This window comes from Bactrocera oleae, chromosome 2 (assembly GCF_042242935.1).
Source record: "Bactrocera oleae isolate idBacOlea1 chromosome 2, idBacOlea1, whole genome shotgun sequence".
In the NCBI taxonomy this organism is placed as follows: domain Eukaryota; kingdom Metazoa; phylum Arthropoda; class Insecta; order Diptera; family Tephritidae; genus Bactrocera; species Bactrocera oleae.
The window spans coordinates 21,439,213-21,459,719 of record NC_091536.1 but is presented as its reverse complement, the minus strand read 5'-3'; the positions used below and the strand labels follow the sequence as shown (position 1 = coordinate 21,459,719).

Below are 20,507 nucleotides of genomic sequence, written 5' to 3'. Positions count from 1 at the left end.
CGTATAACGTTTTATTTGAAAGGCACTTCGCATAAATTTGTACTTCACTATGAGTCTAGTTCAATTTATATTCGTTGCTGCAAATAACTCTTTTATGGCTTGTGGTTCCTGACACTAATACCTTGTACAACTGGATAATATTCGAAGACATATGTATTTATCTTCATAACTATTCATTCGTGACTTAAGCCCCATTGCTGTGGCTTATTTTGATATTCTTAGGATCTTCAAGAGTTTTCAGTTCATCCATTTACCACACAAAAAAAAATTTATTAATTTCATAACTAAACGTGAGACGCTATAAACAGCGATACTTAACTAAAAATTTATGTTGATGTTATCCCCAAAAAGTTTGCAACAAATTTATATCCTTATTACATAGAATCAAGACAGTCTTAGAAGTCATATAACATATATTATTAAAAGATATTCAATAATAATATATGGCAAGTAATATAGTATTTCATATATAGAACCAATCTACCAATAATGATATCTATTGAATCAGGAAAATGATATACCAATATAATAGTCCGATTTCATTCCCAACCGATAGAAAATGTTTAGCGTTTAATAGTGCTGCGCTAAAAAATTTGATTTGAGAACATTTCAGGGCCCTTTAAAGATCGTTCTTTACTTATAACACACTTTCTAATTATTTAAATCCAAATCTTTGTTACAAAAACAGTTTACAGAGACAGATATTTCTCAGAACTATTTTTATGTTTTATGTTATTTGCAAAAATATTTTTTCGATACTGTCTCGATTACTAGATTTTAACTATCTTAGTTACTGAAAATAAAAATTTATTTCAATGCTCATTCGTAATACCCTTTTGTATACTTGTATTTATTTTTCCAAATAACAACATTATGCTTTCACTTTGACAGGTCGTCTCAAGTATTTAACATTGACTGAAGCGAATCGTGTATGGATGCCCGATTTGTTTTTCTCAAATGAAAAGGAGGGTCATTTCCACAACATAATCATGCCGAATGTTTATATACGCATCTTTCCAAATGGTTCTGTATTATACAGTATTCGTATCTCACTGACGCTGGCTTGTCCAATGAATCTGAAATTATATCCCTTGGATCGACAAATATGTTCACTGCGCATGGCTAGTTGTGAGTTCAAAACCAAATGAAATTATGAATTATTATTTGAAACGTGCGCCTTTAAAAATAAATGACACTAACTATATATTAGGGTGGAGCGAAAAAAAATTTTTTTTTGCTTAGTCTGAGGGTAAAATTCGTAGTTTAAAAAAAAGGAAATTTTTGGAAAAAAATAACTTTTTTTCGCTCCACCCTACTTTTTATATATCTAACATATATATAACAAATATATATACATATATAAATAATAGCAAATGTTGTTTACAAATTATTAAAAGTAGCTTATTATTGATTCATCGTAAGCTAACCTTACTTTTTACCTATCTTAAATGCTGTGATTTTATACTTTTCTTTCCACAACTAAAGAAACATATGTATTATAATATTTAGCGCTTAATCCAACTTAAATTTTCACAGATGGTTGGACAACAAACGATCTGGTATTCCTGTGGAAGGAGGGTGATCCAGTGCAAGTGGTTAAAAACTTACACCTACCTCGCTTCACACTTGAAAAATTCTTGACTGATTATTGCAACAGTAAAACTAATACGGGTATGTTGTCTCTTTAGTTCTTATTATGTTTTTTAAAGTTTTCTGCGTTGAAAATAAAATTCGAAGTTTAAAAAATAATATTTTCGGAAATCAAGTAATATTTGAATCTAGTTGGTGTCATCTTTGAAATGTGAACGCTCCATTCAAGTTGCATTAACTGTACCAAACGGTACATACATACAATCATTCATATTAAAATTAAATATATTCTATTAACGAACATAATGTTTTTCTAATATTTAGTATATTTATCTAAATATATACAATTATTTACTTATAATAATTATGCAATTGTCTAATTTCGTTGAATAAATAATTCAAACGCATCTTTTATATACCTGCCTACATATATACTTATATATTTAATATTTGAATTTATATACCTGTTGATGTTTTTCCGTTGTGCTTGTTTACACTTACTTAAATATGTAATTAATTACATTCCTTACTTTCATTTTATGATAATATTTTCGAAAACATGCAAAATATTGCAAGAAGAAGTTGTTTGTTAACCAAAATACCAGTAATATTGCTTACCGCCCACCAACACACATATAGACTTATAGAAGTAACTACACGCACACATGCCCACACATCACACCAATTTTAAGCATACTCACCACCAGCACTAGACGCAGTCGAGTACTATACCGCCAACCATGAGTCAGCAGGGAATGTGGCATTTAATATTGTAGCGCTAGAGAAATGCTAATTGCCTTGTGATTGGCAATTTATAAACATAATATTTTAGCATATTGGGTAGGCTGTGAAAAAAGAAAAGAATCCTCAGTTTGGAAGTTTTATTACATTTTTATGATTATTTAACCAAAAAATAAAAAATGTGCAAGCGGTAGGTGATTCTATTTATAATAATATATTTTTATCTATAAGTTTTGGACTGGTATAGTGCAGATATTAATATAAATTTTGATTATCTTATGCATGCCTCGTTTCCTTAAGTTTTATAGTAGATCAAGTCTTTTAAAAATTCTTATATCGTTAGCACTTATACCAGAGCTGAGAGTGAATCCAACAAACGTGTACTCACTTCTTTTCTAGTTCTAATAGTATGTAGGTATTCGGAGTGAGTTCCCGCTAAGCACAACAAGCAAATCTGTTAAATAACATTTGCAAAAACACAGAAAATTCGAATTTAATGGTGAACGTTTATTAACATTCGAAAGGGGCATTTATTTTTTGAAGATTATCTCTTTCAAATCTTGGCTACACCTCAGACAGTTCATACGTTAAGTTTAATTTTCACTCTTCACTTCACTACGTGCTGGACGTGGTCTATTCGGTCGAATATTATTCAATAATGAACGCTGCGTCTCAAGATGGGTGATAGTGTTGCGAATAGTAATCTTAGTAGGCCGATTATGTTGACTATAAATTGAGCGAAGCGCGCGAAACACATACTTTACAGAACGTCAATTTGCATAATAAAGTTGTACAATTTGTAAACGTTGTTCAGGCATATAGCTACCACGTTTAGTTTTGCATATTTTAGATAAGTTTTACTATTGTGCGCAGGGTTGCACCACAAGTGATGTGTGTTTATTTGAGCAGCTGGTATAGTTTGTTCGATTCACTGAAGAGTAATGCTTGGCGAACCGAAGACAGCTATAATACAAGTATATTCCAGTAAGAAAGAGAACAGTATATGCATATTTTACATAAATGAAGAAAAATATTTATGTAAAATAATTTTTAAAGGTGAGGTGCAAGATGTTTAGCTGGGTTTCTTCCTCGCATAATTGTGTGCGTATTAATTGTAAAAAGCTCTCAAATGCTAGTGGTTTTCAAAAGAAATTTTTAATGTCAAAAGTACCAAGAAATGTCTTTCGAGAGAAATTTCGAGAAATTTTGAAATGCCTAAGTGCACACCGAATTTATATTATTAGAAATAAATACATTTAACAACTCGCGCAAATTCTTCGCATTTATGCATTTATATAGCGTCCCATTTGGTCTTTCTCATATACTATGTGATATTTAGATTTCTAAAAAATATTTCAGAATTCTATTGGGTTAAAGTTTATGTTACTAAGAGGGGGAAATATTTCTTTAGAACTAAAACTATATGCTTACTTATACAACAGGCTGTAAGGAATTGCATGCAAAGCCTCATACTCGCTAATTGCTGCTCGCAGTTTTTTTAAGCACCGAAACGGTTTGGTTTTGATATCGCGAAGAAAATATTTAGTTTTAAGTACAATAACAATTTTTGACTAGATTATAAATAATATAATAAAATACCCATGAATAACGAGAAGTAGGCTAAACAAAATTTGATTTCAACATTTGCAAAAACTCAATTCCTATAATTTTCTTAGCCAAGCAAATATACTTTTACACTATTTTCAATAATTAATATTCATTTGCATTTTGAGTTTGAAGCATGAACCTTTTTGAACATTTTAAATAGTACATAGTTATATTTTTTTTTTTAAATATTATTTCCATAAGAAACATTGAATATTAATTTTGGGTAAATTTAGAATTTGTTACAATATTTACTTAGACTGAAATAACATTTTTACAAAAATAAAATTTCTCAAATAATAATAAATAGCAAACCACTAAATTCGTTTAATGTAGTGAAATAACCGAAATAGAATAGCTTTAAATAAAAACGTGAATTTATAAACAAACACACATACAAATGAAGAAATGATGCAGTAAGGCGATAAATTTAATTATTACAAACATTAGTTTAAATATTTTAATACTGTTAGTTGCCGTTCTGCATTGGATGTTTAGAGCAGTTAGAAAATATTAGACATCGTGCAATATTAACAGCGTTTTTGAGTAGAATATTTTTTGTACACAACACTGACTAAACTTTAATAATGACAATATAACTATATACATTTTTAATTAATTTTTAGTACAATTTTATTGCTACAAGTTAAAAAAAATCATCTAAAAAAATACCAAAAATACTACTGCTAAATCATTTGACAATATCTCAGCAAAATTCAAATCACAAAATACACACATATGCCATACACACTCACACACATACATAACTAAATGCCCGCACATTACTTAAATAACCACTAACAGCAACTACTCAAATAACATAGAAACTCTCAAAACTTTCAGAATCCAAACTAACATACTTAACTTTCCACCCAATTTTGCGAATTCTGCGAAGAACTTCACAATGCAAGACAAATTGAAATTGGACAATAAATGAACAATTCTATATGCCAGATGCATTGATGAGATAGATTGGGAAAATCGAATTTAACGCCACGTTAAAACTTGAAAAAATCAGTAAAACTTTTTAAAGAAAAACTTGAAAAAAGAATGTAATGAAAGAAGTTACAAAAATATGAGAATGTGTACTAATAAACAACTTTGTCTTGAAGAGTATGGAACGCTTTGTCAACAAATTAACGGAAATGAACAATATAATGTATTCTTAAAAATTAAAAAATAGCATATATTTACAATTTTCGAAAATACGTTTCAATTCCGTTAACATTTTTGTTGCTATAAGAAGAAAAACTCTTGAAAAAAATCTAAAAACGCTGCTGTTATTTATGTTTGCCTATGACTAAAAGAAAACTTATAATTTTTGACTTATTGCCTTTTTGATTTTTACAAAACATGCAGTGTTCTTTCAAGCAAATAATCCGTTTAAGGATATGTAGCGATCAGCATTGAAATGTCGTTAACAGAAAGTTATCATTTCACATATCGTTTCAATGTGTCAGCTCACAAGCACATAGTATGTTTCGCGTTATCCATATTGCTGACCGCTATATACAGTTATACATAGAAAGTCGTAATTTAAGCAAATCCAAAAGCCAGACGCAGACTTATGCGCGCTACTCCAATGTTTTGCAAGGTGTTTCGTTAGCTATGCGTCCAAGAAAAGCCAGCATCTCGTCATGTACTTTCTAAAATCTTTTCGTAAACATTTTTGATATAGACATACATTTATAGTTCTAGATATGTGACTAATTTTAGGTTAAAAATTCTCTGAATTTTTAGCTGCAAAAAATATATAAAAAAATATAGCAAGCGATTGCTTCACAAAAGGGGTTTTACTCGAAGTAATATTTCAATTGTATCTTATAGATATCGGTGTAGTCGAGCATTCTTCAAATATTGAAATGTCGTTCCTTTATATACTTTTATTAACAGAAAAACATTCAGTTATCCACACACTAAATATATTGTACATTGAGATTACTGTAAATATAATAATTCCCCAAATGTTTCAAACATCGTTTCGGTATAGTAAGTGCTATCTAAAGACACGTTACGTATCAGCGCGCAAAATGCCAAACAAGTTTTAATAAAAATTGCTGTTGAGACTGGGTTTACACATGAAGACAATTTTTTCATATGAGCGACTTCAGTTGTCGAACTCGAGTCGAACAGATTTAAGCATACTTTTGATGTTTTTAAGCGATATGCAAAAATATTTTTCATTAGCTAATTTGTACGCTTATACACCACTTTCTTAAATGTTAATATTACATTAGATATATTCCTTTACATATTTGTATCTTATATGCATATGATAAAATTCAAATCTCCGAACATATTGTAAATATTTTAACACATATTCTTTTGAAAACGTGAGCAATTGAAACCATGGAAAGAAAACCAAAATTAAAACATATGCCGGATTGCGTAGTAGCGTATTGTTGCGAACCAGAACATAAAGCATATGACTCGAGCACGAGTGACTCGGTATATTTTTCTTTGCTCGTCGTTCTCTCACGCGCAATTAACAAATTTGCGTGACAAAAGTCTTCGTGTGTGAACTCGCCTTAAGGTTTAATGTCTTCTGAGTTCACCTATTTCAAAAAATTTTTATTAATGAAAATAAGGAAATAAATAAAAGTGAAAAAGCACTGCAGCATTTGTATATAACCACGTGTACTTGTAAAATTTTTCTACCAAACTATTAATATTTTTTTTTTCTCAAAATTCACCAATTTAAAAAGTCAGTTATGAGGTTTTTAATTTTTTGATGTTTTCATTTTTGATGTTTTCATTCGTATATGTGTATTTCATAACTGTTTTATGTTTTGTGTGAGCGCCCCAACGAAATGTTTTCGGTTTTGACTTTTATGAACGATACCTTGTATACTCATAGGTGAATACAGTTGCCTCAAAGTCGATCTACTATTCAAGCGAGAATTCTCATATTACTTAATCCAAATTTATATCCCATGCTGTATGTTGGTCATTGTCTCATGGGTGTCATTCTGGCTTGATCAAGGCGCCGTACCAGCACGTGTGTCATTGGGTAAGTCGAAATAAAGAAAAAGACGAAAAAAAAAAATAAATAAATAAAGCAACACAAAGCACAGTCGAGTTAACGTAGTAAAAAAAGAGAAGAAAAACGAAAACTTACAAACAAAAAAGTTTTCTTTTAATTATCACACATCTTTATTAAATACATAGTCACTTAAATATATAATTTTTATAAAAGTAGTAATTTGTTATGGCATTCATGGCTCGAGTACTCCTTACAGAATACCAGCAATTAAAGTTGAATACAAAAATTTAAACAAAAAACCTTTGTTACGTGTTGTTTTTCATTTTCATAGTGAACCTTCTAATTTTTGCAAAATATTTGAATTAAGTTCTATCTGCCGTAATTACTTACTTAGTTCTTTAGCTACAATATTTTATGTGTGTGTGTGTGTGTTAGCAAGGTATAATCTTGGCTGCACCGCTAGCCCTTCGTGACATGATTCGATTGATATTTTACAGGTGTCACCACCCTACTCACCATGGCCACGCAAACGTCTGGCATAAATGCCTCACTGCCGCCTGTCTCCTACACGAAGGCGATCGACGTTTGGACCGGCGTCTGTTTGACATTCGTCTTTGGCGCATTGCTCGAATTCGCGCTGGTGAACTATGCCTCCCGTTCAGGTTTGAATAAAGCTAGTAATTGAGATTTTATATGCTTCTTATTCAATGTATTTGTATTAATTGATGGTGTATTTTGTTTATTTTTTCTTCACATATTTGAATGTGTGTGTGTAACTGTAAATACAACACAACAACTACTACTACTACTACACGAAAAAAAATATATGCATATGTATAAAACAACAAAAACACAAAATGAGTGCGAATGTAACCAAACAACTAGCTTACTAACAGATGTGATAAAATAACAGTAAAAAATATTATTTATGAAAAATATAAATAACAAAACCAATAACAACACACCACAGGCTTGCCATTGTTGATTAAAGTTAAAAAATGTGGCTCCACAACAATACGAGTATTTAGGCAAACACAATAAGTAAACTTAAAATGATTCGAATATAAGTATGTACATATGTACATACATACATACATAGTACATATGTACTGAAGATGCATATTATATATGAAGATTGCGTATATCGCCGGAAAGCGAGCCTTTAAAACTAAACAACTAAAATTAATTGAATTTGCATGTTGAACGAGTAAATTATTTATTGAATTACATTTGAGCTGCAGCAAAGCCAATAAATGTAGGCAAAGCTGAATTAGTTTGGTTTTTCATTACTTCTTATTATATATATTTTATTATTATTTTTATACTCGTACAACATCTTGCTACAGAGTATAATAGTTTTGTTTACCTAAGTAGTAGGGAGTAGTAAAACAAGGGGTATTTTTTGTGAAATTTTTTTTGATGAAACAGTTTAAATCTATTTTTAATGGTACATCATAGTATGACACTTGAAGACTATTTTCTTGAGTTTTCATGAAGAAATATTGAAAAATACGGCAATGGCAGCAGCTACCCTGGGGCGTCCCTAAAAAAAGTAGAATGTAGTTCTCCTCAAAACTCGATGCTGGATAAATTAACTCAAAAAATCAAAACTATACGGTTAATTAATCGCTTTGCGCAGGTAATGCGGCGGTGGGGTTTTTCAAAATTTAAAATTAATTTTAACTTTTTGGGAAAATTTCGAAGGAAAAAACGCAATTTTTAGCGAAAAAATCGATCAATTTCTTATAGCAGAATGAAAAATTTTAACAAATTTAAACAAATCTTCAGCGTCACCACGTAAATTATGTATAGAAATAGTGTTCAAAATTTGAAAACGATCGGTGTAGTAGTTTTGAAGTTATGAGTGGCAACAACTTTGAAAACGTGAGTTGTGGGGAAAACGCTTCAGAGTTTTGAAAACTGCTGTAAAAGGTTCATAAGACAGGTCTGAAAATACTCGTTGTTTCATCGATTTTGCTAAAATTGTTTTAAAGACAACATTAATGAAATATTATGCATTAATCTAAGGCAAAATAAAAAAGGTAAAAAATCATTTAAAAACCCTACTCCCACTTAACGGTTACTGGTTTTATTATATACCGTCATATTTTTCTAGTTGCCATATGCTGAATATACAGATTTTCAATAGTTATTTTTCACAAAAATTTTTCATTATTATGTAACTAAGTGTTATTAATTTGTAATTAATTATAAGTTTATCTTTTTAGTTAATAAGCTCAATGTAATACAATAAATATATAGTTGACTCATAACAAAGTTGAAATTAGTCACAAGACAATTGGTGTCTCACGTAAACAAACATAGAAGAGCTGACATAATTTAAATTTCATATAATCACCAAATTAATGATATGTGATGACCTCTGAGTCTATGCTAAGGATACCCTACTAATACAAGTATTCTATTTTCTTATTTCATCCTCCCTTTTCGCACCAAAAAAAATAAACAATCAACAAACTGTAAATACTAACTAACACCAATAACTAATAAAATATGAAAATAAATGAACGTAAAATATATTTCGGAAACATTTGTCATTACAAAACATTTCACTACACATAATTACATTCAATCCATGCATAATTTGTTTTATTAATGTCTTTTAAATTGATTGATTGCAATTGCAACTCTTACTATGTTTCGGTAAATAAAATAATATATTTCTTTTTTTACTTTTTCATTACATACAATTCGCTGATTCAAACATAATTTCCAAAAATCACTTAATTTTTAAAAAAAAAATTTATTTTAATTTTTTTAAAATAATTTTTTAAAATTTTTTTTTAAATAATTTTTTAATTTTATTTTAAATAATTTTTTAAATTTTATTTTAAATCATTTTTTAAATTTTATTTTAAATAATTTTGATTACATGGTTTCGCTATTCAATTCGTTTGAAATTTTACCCATAAATGTTGTATACTTTTTTAATAAAATTATTTTTTATTTATATCTGGTAACGCTGAAAACTTACTTTGCTAAATGTGCAATTATCTGTGTCGTTTGATTTCTTCTGTCTTTGTTGCTAAAACATATTGCGCATGCACTTTTGTGTTATTTTTGGGTTCCCTCGTGCTTGCCCTTCACCCCTTACTTTTTTCATTTATTACGAAATTTTTAATAAATTAAAAAAAAACATCACTTTTTGCTGGGTGTATTCGTATTTGTCGCATTTTCCGTAAATTTGTATAATCGTAAACAACAACAATAACAACACTAAAAATGTTGCATGTAAATACAATCTTCCTCATTGGCACAAAAACACACGCACACATGCGCGAACAAAACTTGTGTGGAACAAATAAATTCTTGTCCAACATTTTTTATCCCATGCAACATAATTATATACGGATCGGGCCGCAGACATACATAAGGAGAATTTGAAAAAGAAACGTCGCGATTTGGAGCAGGCCAGCTTAGACGCTGCTTCAGATCTGCTCGACACTGACAGTAATGCAACATTCGCAATGGTATTTGTCAAAAGCTTATTCTTACATGCATATATACTTGTACTATATTAATATATATTAACACTATTTTGATAGCTTATAATTTTAAGAGTTGGCAGTATATTTATTTATGCTTTTATGTGTTGACTTCAACTATTTGAAAAAAAAAAACAACTCAGTTGTCTTTAACTTATTAGCTGTTAGGAGTTTTGCTCTACAAAACTTTATACATTTGCAGACTTTTGAGTGAGACATAAATTTAGTTAAAGTATGGATCCCAAACGAGCAATGCAGTTAATTTAGAGGAGCTCCAAACTGATATACTAAACTTACGTGCTCAAGAGAATCCGTCAAAATTTTTCGGTCCCATTCTTTGAAAGTAGTGCTTCGAAAATATGACTTTAAGATTAACTCAAACCCAAAAATCCTCATATTAGCATTAGAGGCATACTAGTGGCTCTAAATACTTATTATAGCATTGAATAATTATGTAAAGTTTTCTATCTTGTACCAAATGACCTGTATTCTTATACGATGAAGAGGGTTAAGTATGCCACAATGTTTGTAACACTCAACAAAGAAATGTTGGAGACCTATAAAATATATACATATATAGATAAATGATCAGCTTAACGAGCTGAGTTAATTTAGCAGCTACTCGTTTGTTGGTACCGCCGATCACTATAGCATATAGCTGTTCTTCAAACTGAACGTTCAAAATCAATTTTTTGTATGGAAAACTTTTTATTTGGTGAAATATCTTCACGAAATTTGGCATGAATTATTTTCTAAGGCAGCGCTACAACATTTGAAGAAATTTTTCAGATCTGACCACTATATCATATAGCTGCCATACAAACTGAACGTTCAAAATGAAATTCATGTATGGAAACTTCTTGAAGAATTTTCTAGCTTCGTCGCAACCGAAGCTCACGGTTTTTCTTGTTGCTTAGTATATGTCGAGTATACAAGTACATAAGTAGATTGCTTAGGAGATGATTCCCAAGGAACTTAATAGTTCAACCACCTTACCTTAGGTCAGTTGACTGAAAGTTGACTCGTTTCCGAAACAGAGATATCCGTGTCGGATCCTTAGAAATATTTCCAGGAAAAATGAGAATCGTTCGTTGGTATTGACTCGATTAAGCATATTGCAGATATGCCCACAAAATATGAATATTATTTTTGTAAGTCTAGTTAAATTTTATGGTGTTATTATACTTGTACTCTAAATTAGCGTCACTTTTCGACAAATTCTTTAATATTGCGGTATGTAATTTTTTCAAAATTGAGCCTTTTGTGATAGATCTTTTTAAGCTGGAAAATATAGTTTTATTTGAGACAGTAGAAGTGCTCATTCAAGGTAACTCGTGCTTACGGTCCTAACCTCCTGAATTGAACTTAATCAGAATGAGCTAATTTAGCTTATTTCTAACTAATACAGTATTTCCTTTATTACCGCTTCAAAAATAACACAAACTTTAAAACCTGATTAATATCTACTTATTCTGAATAAGATTTAAGCACCAATTATTTTGTTGTTTATTTTTAATTATTAAGTTTTATAAAAAAATAATTATAAAATTGGCAGTGCAAAATTATTTACTGTAACAATATTAACATTTCAATTATTCTTTATTTCAAAACCTTTTTCATTTTGTCATTCCGATTGACATCAACAACCTCAAATCTTCACCACCAACCAAACTAAATTAACAAACGAACAAAAAAAAATTTAATTAAATTAAATTTAAAAAAAATGATTTCAAAACGTTTATAAACATTATGCATAACTTAATCAAACAATCAAAAAAAAAAAAAAAACAATCAATATCAAAAAACCTTCCTCTATCATCGTTCAAAACACAATATCAACCAAACAACGACAACAACAAATGGTGCGTGGGCATTCTTCATGAAATTGAAAAATGTGCGCCAACACAAAAAAATGCAAATTTAGAAGCCACTGGTGCGTCACCCCGGCGATCCGATGGCCTTGGAGAAGTTGCGCCAATGCGAGGTGCATATGCAGCCGCCCAAACGTCCAAACTGCTGTAAGACCTGGCTATCAAAGTTTCCTACAAGGTAAGCAATTAACAAAGAAGTTGTAATAATTCACTTGCAAGTGTTTTGATTACTTTGGACTTGATTTGTTTTGAGTTGAATGTAATTGCAGTTGAGTTTTGCCGTTTTAAGTTGCGTTGCTTTGCAAATATTCGCTATGAAAACGTATGTATGCAAACGTTTACTGTTATTTTTTATACACAAATGCTTTTTGCAAATTTCGTTCAAGAATTATTTTTGTTACAAATTAAATTAAATTTAAATCGTGCTTTTTATATTTTTTTCAAAGCTTTCATGAAAATGTTGAAAGCCTCTTTTTGTTCAAATTTACAATAATGTTGCTATAAAAACTCATATAAACTTACTGCGATTTATCAACTAATCAATTCCTTTGCGTATACATATTTTAATTCCGCCTGCTGCGTTATTCACTCAACAAAGACAATGTTCTAGATCGAAGCGAATCGATGTTATATCACGAATAACGTTTCCGCTGGTCTTTGCGTTATTCAATTTGGTCTACTGGAGCACATATCTCTTCAGGGAAGAGGAGGATGAGTAAATGCTAAAATCTTAATTAAATGAAATTTTAAATTAGATAACTAACTGTTAGAAAAGAAAAAATAACGCTAATCTATATATTTTTTATTTCTTCTTTTTTGCCTTTGTTTTTATTTTATTTTATTACCAATATCATTTATCTTCGTTTGATTTGCTTTGAATCGATTTGGCTTCTTTCACATACATTGGAAATTTTAAAGGACCTTCTAAAGTTGATCCGTTTGTGATGTTCATATCTATGAAAAGACAGCAGAGCAGAAAACTAGGAATAAGAAGCTATGTAGAATCGAAAAATCGTAAAATCAAAAACAAAAAAAGCATTACACGCGTTATAACTTGAAAAAAGTGCCATGCATGCATACATATTATACATACGTACATCGAGCAAGATCGGCAGTAAACGGTAACAGCGAGAGTGGTAAAAATTAGCTCAATAAAAAGAGCAAATACAATTATTAATTTTAATTATAAAAAGTACATTAATTTAAAAATAGATAAAATAATTGAAATAGGCAATTTTATGTTCGTAAATAAGCTAAGAAGGTTAACAAGCAGCAAATTCATGTATGTATAGCGAATGTCATATAATTTACATAAACATATCTAAATTTAAGTTTCTTAAATTACATTTACCATATTTTAGATTAAATTGATGTTTCTTAGTTATATTCATACTTTATGCGTGTTTTAGAGAACCTCTTAATGCAGTCAATTAAACATTTTTCCCTCTTAGTATTAGTCTATATAATACGCTAATTAACTAAATTAAGTGGCTGTCTGAAAAGCCTATTATTGTACATGCAATTATTTAAGTACTAGAAATAGTCATTCTCAAATCATTTAACTTTTACGACCAACATTCAATTACAGGTGGTAACCTGTATGAGTTAATAACGGAATGTGTTTAAGTCACAGAGTTTTTCGGCATTGACTTCAAAATTCTCTGTATTTTTCATATAAATTGCATAGCTTTTGTATAAACTACTTTTTGTATGATGGACTCAAAGCGCATAATTTATCATATCGTCTTGAGTTTTCTTCATTAATTTATTTGTCACTTCTACTTAATTATAGTAGTTTTACTTCAAATTACCAAATATTTAAGATTATTCTTAAAGATTTGCTTGCATAAAGTATTTTACCAGTTTGTACTTATATTCCTTGCAGCACCATGTATTAAGAAATTTCTACTCTCTCACTTTTTAAAGAAAAATTACTGAAGCTAGATTAGCAAAATCGTACGAGCAACTCAAACTGCCAACATTTGCAGAATAATAATGTATACAATTATTGTAAATATTCTGAATTAATATCAATTGCGATACAAGGAAGAAATTATGCATAATTCAAGTTAGACAGTCAGAATGAGTTATCACAGTAGAAAGAATGTATGAAATTAGTAGTTCTCTCTCAAAAATTTATTTAAGACGCCGACGTCCTTGAATGTCAATCTGAAAGAAGAGCGAAGGCATATACATTACAATGAAGTAGTTTTTATTTTTAATAGTTGTTTCGCAGACCCTAAATTTAGTCAATTAGTGTATTGTATAAACTAATTTCGGAAAATGCTAATTGACTAAATAACCGAGTTGTTCACAATGTTCCTAAATTGAATTGCAATTATTTCCATTGCCGCACATTTCCTACACAAGTATTCGTATACAATTTTAAATATACTTGTATTTTGGAAATTCATGTGTTAATATTCACAAAAAAAAAAAAAAAAAATCCAAACTTTAATTTTATTAATTTGTTAAGGCAATCATTGAAGTTTTATGTCGTTTCAACCGAGTTTCCTCACATTTAAACTTACATAACATTTTCAAACAAAGCTATTAGAATCCAGAATGTCAATTATGTTTGTAAATATGTTTGAAATGATTTGTTATCACATAAAATTAAAAAAAAAATGTCATTTCAGAACTGTTGCATTACATTTATATTTGAAAATTATTTTAAGTGTGTTACTAAGAGTGTAAATTAAGCAAAAAACTGTGTATTTCTAAAAGCTTACATAGGTTAATATTTGTTTGTAAAATAAAATGTCAATGTTTTTTGTAAAATCAAAAAATTGAATTATTTAATTTAATCCGATTCGTTGAATGCGTTTTGTTTCGAGGCTTAAAAATTAGCAATTAACTGGTGGGTACAACTACAAAATTAAAATAGCTTTTGCTATATTCAGTTTGAATTATTTTTCTAGTTCGCACTTATTTAAATGAATCGTATCATAGTTGTAATCTTATTTTTTTTAATAAAGTTTGATTTTACTTTAAAAATGTACATACATTTTCTATTTCATTAATTACTGATGTTAATATTTTAACTTGTAAAATAAAATATTAATTCAATATTTCAATTAGAAATTTTTATTCAATTATTTAAAATAAATTAGTTCATGCGTAGAATTTACTATATTAGTGAAATTTTATTAGTTACAAATTTTAAGCCATTTCTCAATAACTTTTTGATGCAAGCTGTAGATTTTTGCTTAACATACACAGTGAAAAATACTTTTTATATATGTTACATAAAACATTTACTTTCTTGTTAAGTAGTAAGATCTTAAAATTATCTTTGCTACCAATTTAATTATAGTTTATGAACATATTTTTAGCAAATAATTTATAGGAGATTCAGAAAGCCATTCGACTAATTTAAAGTCTGCAAACAAGTTTTCCATGTACGTGTTGATGTAGCCAATTTACTACTTGAGCAAACTAAGGCGTTGACTGTAACAACTGATACCAGCTTTCTGTTGTTGTTGTTGTTGTTGTTGTTGTTGTTGTAGCAGCAGAAACCATACCTGAAATGGTGCCGAGTTGCCAGTCTTATAAAAATTCGTGTCCGTTGCGGTTACCTAGACCCGATTGTCGTGGGAATGTTACGAGCTTCCTCTTCATTAGTGGTATGCAACTTGAAGATTAAGCTACAAGCAATGTACAAAATACGTTGCTGGATTAGATGGCTTCAGTAATGGTTTTAAACTTCTTTCTTTTTAAATAAAACATGTTCACCTCCAAAAATTCTAACATAATTGCCGTGTAGTGTCTAAAACTAATTCCATTTCAATACCATTTATACTTTGAACCAAATGTGTTATAACGCTCGCTATTGATAACGGTTTCGAAAGAAAAATAAGGCCGGATGATCTGCACCAAACGGTATATTTTTGGTAATGCAATTGCGTTTCCTGAACCACACGAGAATTTGACTTATCCCAATAGCGACAATTTTATTTGCTGACGGCACTATCAAGACAAAAATGGGCTTCATCAGAGAAGATGATTTTTCGATGAACGTGAATATGTGAATTATTCGGAGAACGTGAATAAGCGTAAAAATCTTGGCCAATTTTCAAGCGTTGTACCAAAGTGAAACGTAACATGTTGAAATGGCAAACCTCACTGAACACACGGACAAAATTTGACACAAATCCGTAAACAAACATGGCCGCCACCAGCTGTCCCAATCACGTTATTCCTTGTGGTACACGCGTTTTTTAAATAATATATTCTTTAATTTAAAGTTCTTACCTCAGAATTCGCTCACAACTTCAAAGATTTCATATATTATTATACTTTTTTTCAATACTAAACAGTTTTCAGTTTTGTAGTATACACTTAAGTCAACCTAGTTATTTAGGGTAGTATGAAAATCTATATACAAACACTTACTTAGTAACTGGAAAACAAAAAATAAAAAAACTCATAAACATGCAATAAATAGCAGCTTTACTAATCACATTACTATGATCATAATATTTAAGTGTCAAAATATTGGTTTCACGCACACAGATACAAAGAATACACAAAATTGTAAAAAAAATAATAAATAATCGAAGAAAGCCACTAAGTGTTAGTATAAAAAAATAAACAAATTAATTTTAAACTAAAAATTTAAAAGTATAAATTTAAATATGGCATAAATATGAAATTTTAAAAACCCTTGCTATATAAACCAATTGTAGTTTACTTACACTCAAAATCATGTAATTATTGTGTACTCTTGTGTACCCACTCCCAGATCGCACGTAATGCCGGAAGTACGAAGTAAAGAAATGAATTCTACATAGCAAATTCCCTTAGCGAGCGTCAAGTTGTGAGATTTATAGCTAGAGCTCGTTTAGTTAACCAAAACTCATTCCAGCTTTCATTTACTTTTATCATTAAATTCACTTTTATTTTCAATTTGTTGTCTTCTTGCTATGTACATAACCATTTACAATTAATTTCTATTTTTAAATTATTTTCAAATACATTTATAATTAGTTAATTAATTTGCTTGGTTGAAGAGCTCAAATGTAAGCATTTTCACATTAGCGTTGGTTGAAATGAACTTGATGTAACAATGAACAAACAAAAACAACAAAATAAATAACAGTAACATCTTGAAAGCATATAAGAAAATATTATGTTGGAAATGTGAGTAACACAAGTTGTGTAAAAGCGTAAATATATAAAAATATATATAGGTATATATATATATATTTGCAATGAAATTATGTACACATAAGTAAATAAGTCTATATAAAATCATACATGCATATGTATGTGTTACAAGGAGAGCGCATAGAAATTGAGGGGCGTGTGGATCGTAAGTTGATACTCCTAATGCTGGGCGTTCCAATGTGGAGTGTATGGAAAGTTCAATGAGTGGATGTCGATGAATATCAAAGCGCGGAAATAATTACTCGTGCATACAGGGTTTTTTCTAGCAACCGAGGCATTGTAAGTGTAATAACTACATATTTAACATAATAATAATAGATTGTTGAAGACTTGAATATAAGTGTTAATAACTAAATCTATGTATTAAGTGTGAGAATAAGTGTGATTAATTTAGCAAAAAGCACATAAATAATGAATATAATAAACTAATACGCATGTGACCTTTTTAAACCAAAATAATATGGAATAGATTGTGGAAGGAATTATTATTTCATTAATCAGCAATAATAATCACAAAACATGTATTTTTTAGGAGAGTTCTACATGGTTTAAGTGCTTTTTGAACACTTCCGAGCCTAAATAGTATGAATATTAATAAATATTTAATCTAAGGATATATTTTCCATTTGTTATTTAGGGAATTCACAATTCACGGTTAGAACACACCAAAACGATTTTGAAAACTTTATGTACAGTAAAAATCCATTTTATTTATTTTTTTGTTATGATAGAAAGTTCTTCTTACGGAAATACATTTTTTTATATTAAGTTTGCCACGAAGCTTGTAAGATAGGAAACGTCGGACACCCTACAAAGTATATACCATATATAATTGATAAGCGTAACGTCTGTCCGTTTGCATATGGTATAAGCGAACGAGTTCCTCAGCCTTTGAGACCAGACATTTCACACACATCATTTTCTCACCAAGACGCCGCTCATTTGTCGGAATATCGGCTTACTAAAACATTTAGCTGTCACTACATAAATTAAATGAACGGATTCAAGTGCTGGTACGGAAAGTTTCGACATTTCACCAGATATAAGGCAGTAATGCAAATTTCGAAGCAATTGCTCATGGCGGACCACTATGGCATACAGCTGCCATATAAACTGCACAATCGGAATCAAGATAAAGATCCTTTAATACTGCTTTATACTATAAAAATGCCCCTGTGAAGGTACAGCTTTGGTACAGCCAAAGTTAACGTTTTTTCTTGTTTTGAAATAACATAAATTTAATTTCGCATTCGTATGTCTCCGCAATGTGTGTTAATTAAATGTTTCCTGTTCGGTGGGCACCCCTTAATTGAGTCAATTAAGCATTTATTTTTTACATTCATTCATTTGTACAATTTGTTTATTTTCTAAATTAAGGGTATGAAACGCCAATATACTATTACATCTGTTCACATTTTCAATTAACAAACGAGACTTGTGAGACTTGTGAGACGTTGCATGCAAGGTGTGCCTTAAGCTCAATTAACTGCTTAATGACTTAGTGGTAAGACAGTTGTGTCATTCTGATTCCATTGACATGATTATTTTTGGGTTTAAAAATGTCACAAGCGAAATGAAAAACTGCAAACAAAGAAATTATTTTATAATTAGCAAATAGGTTGTGGTAATTATTCGCCAATTGTGGCTAATGACATATGTATGTATTGAGCATTTGATTTTGTCTTGTTCAAAAATACTTTATACATGTTTTCAAATTATGTACTTACAAAAACTAATAAGGTATACATATTAATTTGATTCGTCAATTATGCAGAAGATTTAATGTGTTGAAAAAAGAAAAAAATTTATATATATTCATGCATATAACTATATGCATAATATAAATGCGTACATATATATGTATGTTCAAACCATGTAAATATTACTTACAAACTATTTTGAATTTAGAAAATGTGTAGTAACAACTATTAGTTAAGTGTAAAAAAATACAAAAAAAAATGAAATATTAGATGATTAAGTTAAGATATGAATGTTGCACACAAATGAATATAAAAACTAATTGTTTAATATAAGTTCACTAAGCCGAGATTTTAATGGGTTTGTGTTAATTGTCTGAATTGTAAAAATATTAAAATTAAGTTTATTATAACTTATTTGGTTGCAAAATAAGAACTGAACACTATTGAAAACACTAAATGTGTCATGAATAGAGAAGATAATAATGATAATTATTTGAAATATATCAAGCAAATTTTAACTATAATTGATAAGAACATACAAGCATAAAAGTGGCACAATAAAAATATTTGTCGCGGCGTGATCAAGCAGGCGCACCAATGTGCAAAAGAAGAGCTTTAAGCTTTACTCTATGCATATAAAAATAAATTGATGCGTCGTAAACAATATAATCATATGTTAAGATTGGCGTTGAACACCGACTACTAAAACTTATGTCAAAACAGAGAAAGAGAAAAGCACTTTAACTACTTTACAACTTGGTGAAAAACCAAAATGAAGATTTTAACAAGATGCAACTAAAAGCTCGTTTCGCTACGCCATCAAAAAAAAGAAGCAAATAGAAACACATTGACATATAGAGATACTTTTTTACCGAAATTCATGCCAAATCTGAACACACACCCACATATGTACACGTGAAAGAAGTAGGTCCGCCGAAGCAAAATAATATAAAACACTTCTATAACTACAACTATATACCATATACTTGTTGTATTTAATATCGTCTGCTAACTATACTTGTATTATATTGACAAATTTTTTGCTGTAGCTAAATAAAAAGCAGCGTCCTTTGTGTAGTTAATATTTGTATGCTAAATGTGAGTTCGGTGTATATAAAAAAAATAACTACAAAATTTAATAAATAACAATAAATTGTTGTTTAGGCTTAAGTAAGCTTGGTTTGCATTGCAGTGCAGCTTTAACCGGTTTGCTTTAAAAATACCTTTAAAAAAAGGATGTTCTAACACAGGGTGACTGAAATGTATGTATTTTCACTTTTCAAGCGTTTATAAAAGCTGCACGCTTCAGAGATATATGCTTTTTTCATTAAATAATTTTAAT

The 20,507-nt window shown here is 29.6% G+C and overlaps 1 protein-coding gene and 2 long non-coding RNA genes across 35 annotated transcripts in view; 1 reads left to right on the top strand and 2 right to left on the bottom strand.

Annotated features, from left to right (window-relative positions):
- GluClalpha (glycine receptor alpha 1) overlaps nucleotides 1-20,507 on the top strand; it is a 64,955-nt gene that overhangs the window by 42,608 nt on the left and 1,840 nt on the right. For 11 of the 33 annotated variants that reach the window (XM_070111480.1, XM_070111492.1, XM_070111491.1 and 8 more), the window contains 8 exons: nucleotides 892-1,128; nucleotides 1,537-1,671; nucleotides 6,794-6,946; nucleotides 7,417-7,596; nucleotides 10,304-10,410; nucleotides 12,350-12,474; nucleotides 12,895-13,011; nucleotides 13,215-15,085. In XM_070111480.1, the coding sequence (XP_069967581.1) occupies nucleotides 892-1,128; nucleotides 1,537-1,671; nucleotides 6,794-6,946; nucleotides 7,417-7,596; nucleotides 10,304-10,410; nucleotides 12,350-12,474; nucleotides 12,895-13,011; nucleotides 13,215-13,224 (1,064 nt within the window). In that variant the 3' untranslated portion in view covers nucleotides 13,225-15,085. Of the gene's footprint in view, nucleotides 1-891; nucleotides 1,129-1,536; nucleotides 1,672-6,793; nucleotides 6,947-7,416; nucleotides 7,597-10,303; nucleotides 10,411-12,349; nucleotides 12,475-12,894; nucleotides 13,016-13,214; nucleotides 15,086-20,507 lie in introns of those variants that run through there. The other 22 variants (XM_070111522.1, XM_070111519.1, XM_070111521.1 and 19 more) reach the window with 14 other exon arrangements.
- LOC138857785 (uncharacterized) lies at nucleotides 1,033-3,371 on the bottom strand. The gene is made up of 3 exons (XR_011396968.1): nucleotides 2,720-3,371; nucleotides 2,292-2,435; nucleotides 1,033-1,122 (listed from the first exon to the last, which is right to left on the bottom strand). It is a non-coding gene; the product is annotated as an uncharacterized lncRNA (long non-coding RNA).
- LOC138857783 (uncharacterized) lies at nucleotides 7,051-17,323 on the bottom strand. The gene is made up of 2 exons (XR_011396964.1): nucleotides 16,994-17,323; nucleotides 7,051-7,593 (listed from the first exon to the last, which is right to left on the bottom strand). It is a non-coding gene; the product is annotated as an uncharacterized lncRNA (long non-coding RNA).